The sequence below is a fragment of the Delphinapterus leucas genome, chromosome 2 (assembly GCF_059928025.1).
Source record: "Delphinapterus leucas isolate spDelLeu-1000000601 "Yukka" chromosome 2, BTC_Dleu_Yukka2, whole genome shotgun sequence".
Lineage (NCBI taxonomy): Eukaryota > Metazoa > Chordata > Mammalia > Artiodactyla > Monodontidae > Delphinapterus > Delphinapterus leucas.
This window is the reverse complement of record NC_143130.1, coordinates 180,947,932-180,964,104: the sequence shown is the minus strand read 5'-3', so window position 1 is coordinate 180,964,104 and position 16,173 is coordinate 180,947,932. Positions and strand designations below refer to the sequence as shown.

At 51.6% G+C, this 16,173-nt stretch overlaps 1 protein-coding gene across 16 annotated transcripts in view; it reads left to right on the top strand.

Annotated features, from left to right (window-relative positions):
- Positions 1-1,047: 1,047 nt before the first annotated feature.
- Positions 1,048-16,173, top strand: part of BRF1 (BRF1 general transcription factor IIIB subunit) — a 71,693-nt gene continuing 56,567 nt past the window's right edge. For 4 of the 16 annotated variants that reach the window (XM_022575913.3, XM_089908291.1, XM_089908290.1 and 1 more), the window contains exons 1-2: positions 1,055-1,610; positions 9,760-9,840. In XM_022575913.3, the coding sequence (XP_022431621.1) occupies positions 1,427-1,610; positions 9,760-9,840 (265 nt within the window). In that variant the 5' untranslated portion in view covers positions 1,055-1,426. Of the gene's footprint in view, positions 1,611-7,910; positions 8,117-9,014; positions 9,841-16,173 lie in introns of all 16 variants that reach the window. The other 12 variants (XM_089908287.1, XM_089908296.1, XM_089908295.1 and 9 more) reach the window with 9 other exon arrangements.

Genomic DNA, 16,173 nt, shown 5'->3' with positions numbered 1-16,173 from the left:
TAGGTGCGCAGGCTTCAGTAGTTGTGGCACACGGGCTCAGAAGCTGTGGCTTGCAGGCTCTAGAGCACAGGCTCAGTAGTTGTGGTGCAAGAGCTTAGTTGCTCCACGGCATGTGGGATCTTCCCGGACCAGGGTTCAAACCCGTTTACCCTGCATTGGCAGGCGGATTCTTAACCACTGCGCCACCAGGAAAGTCCTTTTTAGAATTTTCTTGACTGTTCTTGTGCAGTATCTCTTCCAGATGACTTTAGGGTCAGCTTATCAAGTCACTTGAAAATCCTGTTGACATTTTGGTGGGGATTAAATCGACTTTACAAACTGACTCGTGAAGATTTTAAGTATTTACAACATTGCTTTCAAGTGGGAATAAGGCGCTTTCTGATTCAGTTAGAGCTCCTGTCAATCCTACAGTCAAGGTTTAACGGTTTTTGAAAAACGTGGTCTTGGGAGTTCTCCGTTGGCCTAGCGGTTAAGATTCTGGGCTTTCATTCCTGCGACCCGGGTTCGGTCCCTGTAACTGAAATCCCGCAAGCCGAGCGGCCAAAAAAAAAAAAATGTGGTCTTGCACATTTCTTTTCGGGCTCATTCCCGGGGACCGCATGGGTGTTTCGGCGACCGTGAATGGCATCTAAAGATAACTGAGGGCGCGGGTGAGAGGGACACAGAAACGTGATGACACCGGTAACCACAGGTGGCACAAGTGACCGTCAGGGGGTGGGGAGACACGGGGGGGGCTCCACACAACAGGGAGCGGGGTTGCAGGGGGGCGTAAGGGCACCGCCAGACGGAGCCCGCGGAGCCACTAAGAGCCGCGGAGCCTGCCCACAAGCCCGGAGGGAGGGGCGGGCGGTCCCGGGCGAGGGTCTCCACCCTCAACCTGCGCCAATCCGTCGCAGAGCTCTGCTTCTCAGACCCCGCCTGAGGCCCCGCCCACAACAAGGTACGCCCACAGTCCCTGGTCCCGCCCATAAAGCCCTCACGTCCCGCCCACCACTCCCCTGCTCTCGCTCCTAAGGCCCCGCCCACAAACCCGCGGTCCCGCCCATCTGGCCCCGCCCCCGCAGGCCGCTCAGCCTTTCCTCCTGCTGCTGGCGCGCTGCCGTTGCGGACTGTAGGTCCCAAGTTCCGAGGCCTGGTGGTTGCGTCCTGGCCCGGAGGCCGCGGGTTCGAGTAGTCGCGTCTTCGCCGCGGCCCCGGAGCCCGTGCCCGTTCCGCGGGGCGGGACCGTGGCGGGCAGCGCCGTCCCGGCCCGCGCGGCGAATCTGCCGCTGCGAATCGGCGGGCTCGGCGGCGGCGGCCTCGCGAGAGTCTGGGCGGCGCGGACGCGGCTGCGGACGGGCCCGCGGACGGGCCCGGCGGACGCGCGGACCGGCGGGCTGACTGGGGCCGGGGCCGGCGGGCGGGGGCCCGGCCTGGAGCCGCCGGCATGACTGGCCGCGTGTGCCGCGGCTGCGGCGGCACCGACATCGAGCTGGACGCGGCGCGCGGCGACGCCGTGTGCACCGGCTGCGGCTCGGTGCTCGAGGACAACATCATCGTGTCCGAGGTGCAGTTCGTGGAGAACAGCGGCGGAGGCTCGTCGGCCGTGGGCCAGTTCGTGTCGCTGGACGGTGGGTCCCGGCGGGGCTGGCGGGGCGGAGGACCGGGTGGCCAGTGGCCTCCGTGCGTGTGCGGTTCTGGCTTTAGTAACGGAACTTACCGGAACAGGGGACAGGATGCGGCCTGGGGTCGGGGTCGTGGCCCATCCCCCTCAGCGCAGTCCCTTCGCTCCTTGGGGGGACAGTTGTTTGAATCTGGGGGTCGGGGACGTCAGCGCGTCCCCTCTCTCAGTCATCATAGTCGATCCAGCTCCTTTCGGGTTACAGTTGTATGAATTTAAACACATTTGCATTCGAGTAACACCACAGCGAGGATAGGGTTCCACAGCCCCACGCCTCCCCGCAGCGGCAGCTGCCCTCCGTCCCTGCAGTCTTGTTTTTCAGGAAGGCCGCGTAAATGGAACCAGCCCGTGGGCCACCTTCGGAGACTGGCATCTGTCCCTCAGCCCTGTGCCTTTGGGATTCGCCCAGGCTGTTGCGAGGATCTGGGCTCCTTCCTGTGCACGGCCCACGATTTGCTCAAGGACCTTTGGTTTGTTTCCAGTTGGGGGTGATTATGAATAGAGCTGCTAAAAACTTCGAGGATGGCTTCTTCCGTGGACATAGGTTTTCATTTCTCTAGGGTGGTTACCCAGGAGTGGATGGTAGCCGTATGTTTAACTTTATAACAAACCACCAAATGGATTTTCAATGTGGCTGGCACCGTTTTTCATTCTCACTAATTGCTTCACCAGAACTTGGTGTTGTCTCAGTATTTATATATATTTTGGGTGTGTTTCTAGTGTGTTGTGGTGCCTCATCTCCGTGTTGATGCATTTTCCTAATGCATAGTGATGTTAAACAGCATTTAATGTGCTTATTTGCCATCCCTTAATCCCCCTTGCTGAAATGTCTGTTCAAGTAGCTTTTTGCTCATTTTATATTCAGGTTGTTTGTTTCCTTACTGTTGAGTTTTGAGCATTCTTTAAATATTGTAGTTACAAGTCCTTTGTTAGATACGTGATTTGCAGAGCAGAAGTTTAAAATTTTGATTAAAAGTTTAAAAATTTGATGCAGTCCACTTTATTGATTATTTTTCTTTCATGGATTGTACTTTTCTCTTGTTGCAGAGCATGGGCTCTAGGCACGCCGGCTCAGTAGTTGTGGATCGTGGGCTCTAGAGCACAGGCTCAGTAGTTGTGGCACATGGGCTTAGTTGCTTCGCAGCATGTGGGATCTTCCCAGACCAGGGCTCAAACCCGTGTCTCCTGCATTGGCAGGCAGATTCTTAACCAGTGCGCCACCAGGGAAGTCCCCGGTAGTAGGTCTTGAAATCAGATGTTGTGATTCCTCCAGCTTTGCTCTTCCTTTTCAGAATTGTTTTAGTTATTGTAGTTCCCTTCCCTTTTCATTCAATTTTAGAATAAGTTTGTGTATATTTACAAAAAATCTTGCTGGGGCTTTGACTGGAATTGCATTAAATCTCTTGATAAATTGGGAGAGATTTGACATTTTTACTGTATTGTGTCTTCCAATCCATGAGCACAGATATCTCTCCATTCATTAGGTTGCCTTTGATCTTCCGTCATGGTTTGAAGTTTTCAGCATATAGCTCCTGTACATATTTTAGATGTTTACCTGAGACCCAAATAGAGCTGTTGTCAATAGTATTTTTCAGAAATTCAGTTTTCAGTTGTTCATGGCTGGCATATAGGAATACGGTTGATTTCTGCCATTGGCCTGTTTCCTGTGAGCTTGCGAAACTTATTAGTTCTAGGAGTATTTTTAAAAATAGATTCCTTGGGATTCTTGATGTAGACAATCATTATCTCTAAATAGGGGCTGTTTTCTTTCTTTTGTTTCTGTTTCTTGCTTTTGAGCAGACATGCTTGCCTTCTTCCCAGTCTTAGAGGGAAGCATTCACTCTCCTCCCGCAATATGTTGTTAGCTATAGGTTTTTGATACCTGTTCTTCATCAGTAAAGTTGAGGACGTTCTCTTTCCACTCCTAGTTCGCTGAAAGTTTTTATCATGAGTGGATGATGAGTTTTGTTTTTCTTCTTTGGTCTGTCAGTGTGGCTGGTTTTTGAATGTTCAACGTGCTTTGCATTCCTAGGGTAAACCCACTTGATCACTGGGTATTATTCTTTGTATGTGTTGCTAAATTAGATTTGTTAATATTTTGTTGGGAATCCTTACATTTTTGTTCATATGGTATATTAGTGTGCAATTTTCTTGTAATGTCTTTGTCTGGTTTTGATATCAAGGTAATGCGCCTCCTGGAATGAGTTGGGAAATGTTCCCTTCTCTTCCGTTTTCTGGAAGGATTGTGTGGAATTGGTGTTATTTCTCTGACTGTTTGGTGGGATCTACTAATGTAGCTCTCTGGGCCTGGAGGTTTCTTTTTCAGAAGTTTTTGATTACAGGTTCAGTTTCTTTAATAGTTGTAGGTTTTATTTATGTTTTAGATATCTCTTTCATGTCGGGTGAGTTTGTCGTTTTGAGGATTTGGTCCATTTGATCTAAGTTGCTGAATTTACGCACGCAGAGTTCTTGGTACTATTCCCTTATTCTTTGGATGTCTGCAGGGTCTGTAGTGGTGTCTCATTTTCCTTTCAGATATTGGTGTTTTGCATCTTCTCTCTTTTTCCCTTTGTTTCTCCTGCTGGAAGTTTATCAATTTTTTTGATCTTTCCAAAGAACCAGTTTTGGGTTTCATTGCTTTTTCTCTCCTGTTTTCTGCATGGCACACGTCTTTGTGTTCTTTTTTTTGTTGTTCTTTGTTTTTTTTTCATCTTTGTGTCCTTCCTGAGCAACTTCCTGGGACTGCTGTGGGGGAGTCTCCCTGGCACTGTGTTTGCAGCTTTGTCACATGTTGCCAAACTGCCCCCTCAGTCATCCAAGACTCTGATGCCTGTTGGGAAGAGAGTAACGACGACAGTAAGAAGGAATAATCATAGCAGCTGACACTTAGGGTTTCCCATGGGAGGCACTGTGCTGAGTGCATCCCTTGTACCTGATGACAGCCCGTCCTCACTGCAGACGACAAAGCTGGGTGCAGAGGAGTCCTGGACGTGAGAGATGTGCTGCCACCTGTGGGCAGTGACGTTGGTCCCACGGCCTGTGAGCGCAGGCTCAGAGCTGGGTGCCCTTTGGTGGTGTGATTTAAAGGTGTCATGAACCGGGGCTGGCTCTGTCCGGTGAGCTCACTCGCTGGAGGGAAGCGCTGCAGGGGTTGTGGGTTCTCAGCTCCTGTGTACAGGGCGGAGGGGGAGGGGCAAGGGGCGCCGCCTCCTCCAGCAGCCCCTCCCTCCCCTGCGTGGATCCCTCCCAGACTCCTGGCCTCCTCCCTTCCCCATCACAACAGCAGCCACCCTGGTAGTCAGCTCTGGCTGCTGCCAGCCTCCCTGGTGCGGCGTGTGTGCCCAGCTGGCCCCCAGCTCTTCCTTTGCTCCAGCCTCATCCTGGAAGCTGGGCCTTCTCTCTGGGGTGCCCTTGTGCAGGGCCCAAGGCCACTGTCTTTCTTAAGCGTCCTTGTTTACTCTTTGAGAAGGAGTGGTGGATGGTCAGCTCCTCAGTTTACTTGAGAATACGTAAATTAGACGTCAGGGCCCTGTGGCCAGCGGCCCTGTCACCAGCTGGGTTTCTGACTGTGACCCAGGCCCAGGGTCCGGAGGCGAGGAATCCCAGCCCCCTGGGTCCCCTGGTAGATGTTTGAGGACGGGCAAAGGGTGGGTCCAGCGTCCCAGGCCGGGCTTGCAGAGTGGTGGCAGCTAGGGTGGCGCTGGGGGCGTCTGGGCTGTGCCTTTCAGTTGATGGGCAGCTGGTGAGGGGATGGGCGTGGCTGAGAGAAGGGATGGATGTGAGGACTGCAGAATGGCAAGGTGGTGGGCAGAGCTGGGGCAGCTGGGCCTCTGCGGGCCTGAGGAGGGTCCCACTGAGTCATGGGGGAAGGGCTCACCAGAGCGTCAAGGAGCTCAGGGGCAGACTAGGGCTTCCTGGCACAGGCCCACGCCAGCATCCCGTCCCTGGTGTCGGTGCTGAAGGTCTCGAGGACAGCAGGTCTTTCCCCTGGGTGTCCGCTGCAGTTGATGGTGCACGGTGAGCCTGCGGGCCCCTCCCGGGAGCTGTACCTGCTGCTCCCCCAGGATGAAACCCAGAGGCAGAGGGAGCTCCTGCTTCCCTGGGTCCTTCCCTTCCTCTTCTGGGGTGCACCCCCAAGGGTTCCATGACCACAGCTTTTAATCGCTGCAAACTTTGTCCCTGAAGCCAAGGTGTCTGTAAGTGCTAGTGTTCTCGTGGTTATGAGTAATGAGGTGCTTTCCATGCGTAAAACGATGAGGAAGGTTTGGTGCCCAGCTCTGGTGGGGGTGGAGCCTCTCTTGCTCGCTGGGGCAGCTCCCTGGGTCCTAAAGAACAGCAGACCCACCTGCCCTCTGCCTGGCTTGTGCCCTGCCCGGAGAGGGTTCTCTCGGGCACAGCCTACCAGGTGTCCTGGCCAAGCTCTGGTCCTGGAGTTTCAGAGGTTCTGCATCTCTGTTTCTATCTTGTGGCCCCTCAGAGCCCCACTGAGTTCCTGCGGGAAGGGACCTGCTCTCAGGAAATGGCTGAGTTTTGTCCTGGAGGCACTTGCGTGAGAGAGGAATGTTGTTCCTAAAATGTCATTTGCTGCTTTTATCACACCTGCCATGCTGCATGCTGCGTGGTTTCCATAATCAGACTTTTAATCGTGACAAAACAGGCTCTTCAGTAGCTGTGTCTGGTTGACAGAAGTTTAGGCTGCCGCCACTGTTTAGCTGTTGATTCACTGACCGCAAGAGGTCTGTGTCCAGCCACAGCCCCATGCCCGGGGCTCAATGTGGACTTGCTGAGTGTCTTTCGGGTGCCTTAGGGAAGTTATGCCAACGTCCGAGCTCAGGTCGAGGGGCCACTGGATTTCTCTTCCATCCTGGAACCGCCCAGCTGGACCTCGTGCAGTTGTCCCCCCTTAAAAGGAGTTTCACAGCAGTGACAGAAACCCCTCACTTTAAATAAAATGAATACAGACTTAGGAAAGGTTTTGCTAACCCATGTGGGAGGGATCCGTGAGTGAAATGGAGGACGGGGCTTTGTGCTGCTTTTCTGTTTGCGGTCTTGGGGTGTTGGTGTTGCTGGCTTTGTCCTCAGTGCTCAGAGTGGCCGAGAAGCACACCCCCGCCCCCCCACCAAGTTGCAGGGGTCAGGCCTTTGCACCTTCTTGCTTTTGCAGCCACAGCTGGGAGGGGCACAGGTGCCTCTGGGTGGAATTTCTGGCCCCTCCCCTGCTGTCCACAAGGGGGCAGTCTTGGCCCGGTTGTGCTGATAAGAACTGCAACTTCTACTTGTTGTTAGATGTAGCTGGTTGTATCTTGTTTGTTACAGGATCTTGTTATAGAAAATATCAAATGTTTTTAGAAGTAGAGGGAATAATATGAAGGGCATCTGAAAGACAAGTACAGCGTGCATTGATGGTTTTGGTCATAGGTGGTACTCAAGCTTTCTTTCACGCTTCAGGGGACCCTAGCCCCATGGTGTTAGCTATTTGAGATTTGCTGAATAAGCACTTTTCATAGGCTCCACCACTGCTTTCCAGATGTTATCTACTGTAACCAAATCCCCAGTGGGTAGTATTTGTTGAATAAAAGAATATGCATCCATTTGGCAAGCAGGTTTTGACCTGCCCCCTCCCTTCCCCCAGCTGGCTGGACCTAGTAAGGCACCTTCCTTGCCAGGACTTAGTCCCTGTTTCTCCTGGGAGCACATGCAGGACTGAGGCTATGTACAAGGGCCTTGGAGAGCACCAGGGTGGTGTGTATGTATATGTGAGTGTGCACGGGGCAGCAAGCATCAGCTCCCAGAGCAGGTGGGGCCGGAGCAGCCCCAGGAAGCGTGACTGGGGCGTTGGGGAGAGACAGGGAAGGACAGCACCGCAGCAGGAAATAGAGGTCCTGGAAGTGCAGGGGGGAGCACGTGCAGGGAGTGCGGGGGGGAGTGAGGGGAGAGGGTGAGGGGAGGGCGTGACCTCTCAAGGTCTTGCAGTGCCTTTAATGCTCACCCAGAACGAGGCTCCACTCTCACTCAGCAGCACCTTTGAGTGACCTGCCCTGGTCGCTTCCCATCTGTGTCTAAGCAGGGAGAGGTGGCTGGGAGGAAGGCCCCCCAGGGTCCTTGTGCCTGGAAGGTGGGGCTTCAGGGGATTTATACCCTTACGTTGTCCTTTTTCTAATGCAACATTATTGTAATTGTTTGCTTAAAACATGTGCTGATTTCCGTTAAAACAATGTGGTGATTTTTTTTCCTTTTTCTCAAATAAAAGTTGGGCAGCACTGCACGCAGGTCAAAATGTGGCCGTCCTCGTCAGGGGGCTGAGGGGTTGTGGCCTTCTTCAGTGGTTCCTACGTCCAAAAGATCACAAATATAACAATCCTGAAGTGTATAAAAGCTGCCACAAAATAGGAGGGAACAAGATGCAGACCCCGTCTCAGGCCGGTGAGCCCATGTCGGGCTTCTGCAGAGTCAGAGGTAACACTGGAGTGTTGGAGGCTCCTCATTTCTGGGCCGGGTGGACAGGTCTCCCCTGGGCCCTGCACTGCCCCTGGCCCCTCTCCAGGCCCCCAGTGTGCCCTGCCTGGCCCTCTCCCTCCCTGCCCTCTATGGCCAGCTTCTTGAAGACACTAAGTTTGTGGTAACTTGTCAGGGCAGTGATAGAAAACCAGCACACCCAGGGTGACAGCAAAACCTTCCTCAGGCACCGCCACCTGTCCCCAGGCTCCACATCCTACTGTGAGAGAGCCATGGGCTCCCTGCCAGTACCCACTGGGGCCGGCGCTTAGACCCCACTGTCGGACCACAGGAGTTGGTGGGGGACGCTGCCCAGCCCTGGGCCTCAGCCCCAGGGAAGCTGCTGAGGCAGGGACGCTGGGTGCTGGGGCCACCAGCCAGCCAGCCCCCTGCTGTGCTCCCGGCTACTTCCAGCTGCTCGTAGCCCACTAACTGCCCAGCCAGGCCTACTTGTTGCTCGTTTCAAAGTTTTCTTAGCCCATCTGATTTCTTTCTTTCCCAGCTGACCTTTAGAATCGTTTTGCTGAGATCTCTAAAGAATCTTGTTAGTGCTGGTTTGGGATTTGGTTGCAGTCACAGAGAAGCCGAAGGCCGACTTGTTTTCCACTGTCTGTTCTGGTAGCCGGCCTATGGATGACCCAGAGGTCCCTGCTGGCCCCAGGAGGCGGGCCGCGTGTTCTCCTCAGGGGCCTGTTCTCAGACTTCAGTGACCTGGCATCCCAGATCCCTGTCACTTCTGAGTTTCCACTTCATCCTCCAGCAGACCCTGCACCCTTACCTCCCCCACGTGGCTAACAGTGTGAGGTCGTGTTCCCTAACTTCAGGAGCCTCTAATCCTTTGCTCTGTACTTTGTAACAGACACACTGGCCTGTGGGATGCGCAGCGCTTCCCCGCTCCCCCGCCTGTGCCTGGCCGCCTGCGCCCCTCACTTAGGCGTGGCGCTCCTTTGAAGATCACGCTTCAGCGCTGGGGTTTGTAAGTCTGGTGAACAATCTGGATGTCCACCTGGCTGTCTTCACGGGGTATCAGGGCAGAAGTCCCTGCCCTGAAGCCCTGCAGAGTGGAGCACGTGAGACGTCCTGGGGAGGCTTGCAGTTGGTGGGAGGTTCAAAACAGAGCGCCTGTAGGTGCAGCTATAGCTACACGTTGGGTTCCAGGGCTTCCTAGGTTGCTGCTCTGTGGGCGGGCAGCACACAGGTGGGTAGAGGTGCGAGCGTCTCCTGCAGACTGGCTCCTGCCCTCCCCCTCCTCCGCCCCCCGGGAGATGGATGCGATAATAAATGTGAATTGGCTGGCCCAGGGCCCGCAGAGGGCCAAGGTGAGGGGCTGGGCTGGGCCGGGCCAGGCCTGGGCCGTAGTTTGGAGAGCTGTGTGACAGTCTCTTCTGGGACATGGTTAGAGAATGCAGATGGGCATGGTCCACGCCCTCGGCTCCAGGTCAAGGCCACGACCCTGTTAGCAGGGCAGAGGTGTGAGTGGTGCGGTGAGATGCTCGCTGAGGCCTGCTGCTCTGAATCTGGCTCCAGAGACGCTGATGCACGAAAGGGCTGTTGACACAGATCTCTGCCCAGTGTCGGCTCATGAGTCTGATTTGTGTCTCTAGGTGCTGGCAAAACCCCAACCCTGGGCGGCGGCTTCCACGTGAACCTGGGAAAGGAGTCAAGAGCACAGACCCTGCAGAACGGTATTTCCCGCCATGGGTGCTACTGGAAGAGGGTGGGCTCCTGAGGCGGGACAGGGATGTGGGACGAAGGATAAGAGTGACAGCCTGCCGTGAACCCCCCATCCTTGTCACCAAGCCAGTGCAGGCCCCACTTCTGGGAGGACTTGTTGGCGGAGTCCCCTCCCCGGGTCATCAGGACCCTGCCTGGGTGCCCTGCAGTGCCCTGGGCCTCCTGCAGGGGCTCTCTGCCAGGGCTACTCTGAGGTCTCTGGACCCTAACGGGCCCACACCTGTTTGTTACAGTTTCAGTTGCGATAAGCACAGGAAAAACAAATTTATAGCAGTTTGATGTGTGGTGCCATTTTTGTTGTATTTTGTAACCATCCCAGTCCACAACAGATTGGAGAAATGTCTGTTCAAACCTTGGCCTGGGGGCTTCCCTGGTGGCGCAGTGGTTGAGAGTCCGCCTGCCGATGCAGGGGACACGGGTTCGTGCCCCGGTCCGGGAAGATCCCACATGCCGCGGAGCGGCTGGGCCCGTGAGCCACAGCCGCTGAGCCTGCGCGTCTGGAGCCTGTGCTCCGCAACGGGAGAGGCCACAACAGTAAGAGGCCCAAGTGCCGCTAAAAAAAAAAAAAAAAAAAAAAAACCTTGGCCTGTTTTTAATTGGCTTATTTGTCTTCTTATTGAATTGTAAAAATTCTTTATGTGTTTTAGATACAAGTCTCTCATCAGTTATATGATTTGCAGAAAATTTTCACCCATTCTGTGGGTTTTTTCACTCTCTTGGTGGTATGCTTTGAAGCACAAAGGTTTTCAATTTTGATGATGTGCGGTTTATTTACTCCTTTGTTGCCTGTGCTTTTTGTGTCGTAAGAAAAGTTGCCTGATTCAATCCAAATCCCAAAGATTTATGCTTATGTTTCCTTCTGAGTGTTGTGGTTTTAGCTCTTAGGTTGAGGTTTTGATCCACTCTGAGTTAGTTTTTGTGTCTAGTGTAAGGTAAGGGCCCTACTTCACTCTTTTGCATGTGGATATCCAGCTTTCTCAGCGTCATTTGCTGAACAGGCTGTATTCAGTTGGCACCCTTGTCAAAAGTCAGTGACCGTAAACATGAGGGTTTGGATTCTCCCCTCTGTTCCATTGGTCTGTGTCTGTCCTTTTGCTAGTATCACACTGTTTTGGTTATTGCATCTTTGTAGCAAGTTTTGAAATCAGGAAGTGTGAGTCCTCCCAATTTGTTCTTCATTTTTAACATTGTTTTGTTGACTATTCTGAGTCCCTTGAATTTACATATGAATTTTAGGTTCAGTTTGTCAGTTTCTGCAAAGCAGCCAACTGGGATTCTGATAGGGATTTACATTGACTCTGTAGACCAATTCGGGGAGTATTGCTGTCTTAACAAGATGAAGTCTTCTGAGACCTGAACGTGGAATGTCTTTCCATTGATTTAGGTCTTCCGTAATTTGTTTCAACAATTTTTATGGTTTTCAGAGTATAAGTTGTACATTTCTTTGCTAAATTTATTCCTAAATATTTTATTCTTTTTGACTATTGTAAGTTGAATTGCTCTTTAAATTTCATTTTTTGGTTGTTTGTTGCCAGTGTATAGAAATATGAGAGGTATTTGTATATTGTTCTTGTATCCTGCAGCCCTTGAAAAACCCACATATTATAATAGTTTTTTTAGCGGATTCCTGAGAATTTTCTATATATAAGATCACGACATCTGAAAATAGATATAGCTTTGCTATACTTTCCAATCTAGACACCTTTTTTTTTTTTTTTTTTTTTTTTGCGGTACACGGGCCTCTCACTGCTGTGGCCTCTCCCGTTGCGGAGCACAGGCTCCGGACGCGCAGGCTCAGCGGCCATGGATCATGGGCCCAGCCGCTCCGCGGCATGTGGGATCCTCCCGGACCAGGGCATGAACGCACGTCCCCTGCATCGGCAGGTGGACTCTCAACCACTGCGCCACCAGGGAAGCCCTAGACACCTTTTAATTTTCTTCCCTGACAGCCCTGGCTAGAACCTCCAGCACGACGGTGAATCCAGGTGTCTTATTCCTGATTTCAGGAGAAGTGTCCAGTCTCTCACCATTAAGTGTGATGTTGGCTGTGGTCAGCTCAGGCAGGGACACCCTCTGCTGGGACCTCTCAGACACTCTGTGAGGACGCTGTCAGGAATGTTATGGCACATAAGAGTGCCTCCGTCTTGGGTGTGTCCCTAAGCTCCGCGATCTTCACTTGCACGCTGGGAAGATGGGCTTGGTGAGGTCCAGCATCCTTGCCTACATGCTGGTCACCTTCTCCTTGGCTCTCGAGGACCCACCTCCTGTAGCTGCTGTGGATGGGAGTGGCCAGCATAGACTCGGCCGCAACTCCCCCATCCAGTAGGGCTGACATCCGCGTCGGCTGACTGCCGTGAGGGCAGGTGGTGGGCTTCTAATTATGACTAGCATCAAAATGTTTTAAATTTTCCATTGAGCTTTTTCCTTTGACCCCATGGGTTTATTAGTGTTGTTGGCTCTTCCAGCTTGAATCTTCTGTGTTTAGAGCTCATACTCTGTCGGATTTCAGTCTTTTGAAATGATTTGACGCTTGCGTTATGGCCCAACATATGGTCAGTTACAATCAGTTTGGGCACTTGAAAATATTTTTCTGCAAAAAGTGGGGTGTTCTGTACATGTCACTTGGGTCAGATTTCCTCCCAGAGCTCACTGATTTTGGTTCTGCTTGTCTGTCTGTCTGTCACTGAAAGGGCATATTAAGATCTCCGTGATGATTGTGGGTTTGTCCATTTCTACCCATAGTTTTGTTGGTCTTTTGTTTTGCCTGTTTTAAGACTATGTGTGTAGAAGTTGAGCGCATACAAACTTATTTATTTATTTAGGCCGTGCTGTGCAGCTTGCAGGATCTCAGTTCCTAAACCAGGGATTGAACCCAGGCCACGGTGGTGAAAGCCCGGAATCCTAACCATTAGACCACCAGGGAACTCCTTAGTGAACACAAATTCACAATTATTCCTGGCTGGTAGCCTGAGTCTCCATTGCTAAAGCAGTGCTCTGGCCTTCAATCCCACTTGTACTGGCCTAGTTCCACCTGCTTTCTTCTAGCTGGTGCTATCACATAATGTTTCTTTTTCTCTGTGGCTGACTTTAAGATCTTCTGCACATGAAGAAGTTTATCCCCTATAGAGAATGTATCTATTTCCGGACTTCCCTGGTGGCACAGTGGTTAAGAATCTGCCTGCCGGGCTTCCCTGGTGGCGCAGTGGTTGAGAGTCCACCTGCCAATGCAGGGGACACAGGTTCGTGCGCTGATCCGGGAAGATCCCACATGCTGCGGAGCAGCTAAGCCCATGCACCACAGCTGCTGAGCCTGAGCTCTAGAGCCTGCGAGCCACAACTGCTGAGCCCATGTGCCACAACTACTGAAACCCACGCGCCTAGAGCCTGTGCTCGGCAACAAGAGATGCCACCGCAATGAGAAGCCTGCGCACCACAACGAAGAGCAGCCCCCGCTCGCCGCAACTAGAGAAAGCCTGCACGCAGCAACGAAGACCCAACACAGCCAAAAATAAATAAATAAATAAATTTATAAGGAAAAAAAAAAGAACGTATATATTTCCAAAAACCTAGAATAGGTGGTACATCGGACTCAAATCAGTTGTAGTTGTAAAGAGCAGCATTCATGCAGACATATTCATGGAAGTAAAACTGGAAACTAGCAATAAAGAAAGAGAAATAACCCACCTAATTTTAAAAAAAACTTCAAATAGCCCTTGGTTTAAGTACAAAATCAAAGCAGAACTCGCGGACTCCTCGGAACGGGCTCGGTGAGGTCTGAGGCCGAGGTGGAGCCCACTCAGCTGTTCGGGGAGGCCCAGAGCCTGGGGGGCAGCCTACTCTGTCGTCCTCCTCACACCTTTCCCGGGGCTCCTGCCTGGGGCCAGCGGCCAGCGGCCTGGCCCCTGAGGAGGGGCTGGCCCTCCCTCCGCCCACCGTGGCAGGTGTACCCTCCTGTCTTTGGCTGCCTCCCCCGGTGTTATCGTCCTATCTCTGTCTGGGTGAGGGCTGCAGGGACCGAGGGGTGCCGTCTCTCCACAAGGCGCCTCTCTTCTCCAGACCGGACCGGAGCTGACCTGTTGTCCTCCCCCGGGGAAGACTCCTATCTTTTCACTTCCCACCACCTGCCCCCAGTCTGTTGGGTTGGGTTGGGTTGAAATCTATGGATTTTACTTCAACTGTTACTCTTTGTGTTAGGTTTTGGGTGCCTTTCTTAGAAAACAAGAGAGTTGGGAGAGGAACAGACGGCTTGGATTGTGATTCCGTTCACGCGGGGGTCTGCGCCTCCTGGCCTCCCTCCCTCCCTGGAGGTGTGGTGCCCGCGCAGGTCCCTCTCTTGGGCCGTGTCTGGTTTATTGGGAACATGCTCAGGTCCCAACTGAGGTGCAGCTCAGTGAGAGAGAAGCCCTGGAGTCTTCCCTCCGGGTGCCTGGGAGGGGCTGGAGCGGGCGCCCCACTTAGCGTGGAAAGGGCATCCTGGGCGCCAGCGAGGGGATTTGGTCCAATCTGAGTTTCTGTCTCACTCTCTTTTTCTTTCTAAATTTGGACCTTTTGGAGTTTTCTCTCTATCTTTGAAGTTCTGAAATGCCTCTAGGCTGGAGCATTGGTCACTGACTTGATGAACCCTTTCATATGGGAGGCATTTCTCAGGGAAACTTCTTATTCTATTCTTTTTGTTTGTCTGTTTTTCTTGGTATAACGTATGTATAGTAAAGTGCGTAAAATATACCAGCCTTAAGTGAACTGCTTGATTAATGTATATGACTTAAGGCCTGGGCTCAGATCATGGTTGAGCATGTTTCTTGTACCCCAGGAAGCTCCCCACTGTCGATTAGTTTTACTTGGTTTTCTGCTTCAGACAATTAGAATCACAGAGAATGTCCTTTTGGTGTGTGTATATCAGCAGTTTGTTTATTGCCACGTAGAATTTCATTTGTGAATATACCACAACTTATTTATCTGCTTTTCCTATCCATGGACGTTTGGCATCTCCAATTTTGGCTGCCGTGTGTGTTCTTTTTTTTTTTTTTAATACGTTTTTACATTCTTTATTTTTGACATTTATTTTATTTTTTTGGCTGCATTGGGTCTTAGTTGTGGCACACAGGATCTTTGTTGAGGTGTGCAGGATCTTTCTTTGTGGCGCTTGGGCTCTTCGTTGCGGCGCTGGACTTCTCTCTAGTTGCGGCACGTGGGCTCTGTAGTTTGCGGCGCATGGGCTCTGTAGTTTGCGGCACATGGGCTCTCTCGTTGAGGTGCACGAGTTCAGTAGTTGTGGCGTGAGGGCTTAGTTGCCCAGCAGCATGTGGGATGTTAATTCTCTGACCAGGGATCTACCCGAGTCCCCTGCATTGGAAGGCAGATTCTTTATCACTGGTTTCCTTTGCTGTGCAAAAGCTTGTAAGTTTGATTAGGTCCCATTTGTTTATTTTTGTTTTTATTTCTGTTGCCTTGGGAGACTGACCTAAGAAAACAGTGGTACAATTTATGTCAGAGAATGTTTTGACTATGATCTCTTCTAGGAGTTTTACGGTGTCATGTCCTTTATTTATTTATTTGGTTGTGCCGGGTCTTAGTTGTGGCAGGCGGGCTCCTTAGTTGCAGCTCTTCGGCTCCTTAGTTGCGGCTCACCAGCTCCTTGGTTGCAGCATGCAGGCTCCCTAGCTGTGGCATGCGAACTCTTAGTTGTGGCATGCATGTGGCATCTAGTTCCCTGACTAGGAATCAAACCCAGGCCCCCTGCATTGGGAGCATGGAGTCTTATCCACTGCGCCACCAGGGAAGTCCCTATGGTGTCATGTCTTATGTTTAAGTCTTTAAGCCATTTTGAGTTTATTTTTGTGTATGGTGTGAGTGTGTGTTCTAACTTCATTGATTTACATGCATCTGTCCAACTTTCCCAGCCCCACTTGCTGAAGAGACTGTCTTTTTCCCATTTTATATTCTTGTCTCCTTTGTCAAAGATTAATTGACTGTAGGTGTATGGGTTTATTTCTGGGCTCTCTATTGTGTTCCATTGATCTGTAAGTTTGTTTTTGTACCAGTACCACACCATTTTGATTACTGTAGCTTTGCAGTATTGTCTGAAGTCTGGGAGAGTTATGCCTCCTGCTGTGTTGTTTTTCCTCAGGATTGCTTTGGCAATTCTGGGTCTTTTATGGTTCCATATAAATTTTTGGGTTATCTGTTCCTGTTCTGTGAAAAATGTCATGGGTATTTTGATAGGGATCACATTAAATCTGTAGATTGCTTTGGATAGTATTGCCATTTTAACAATATTAATTCTT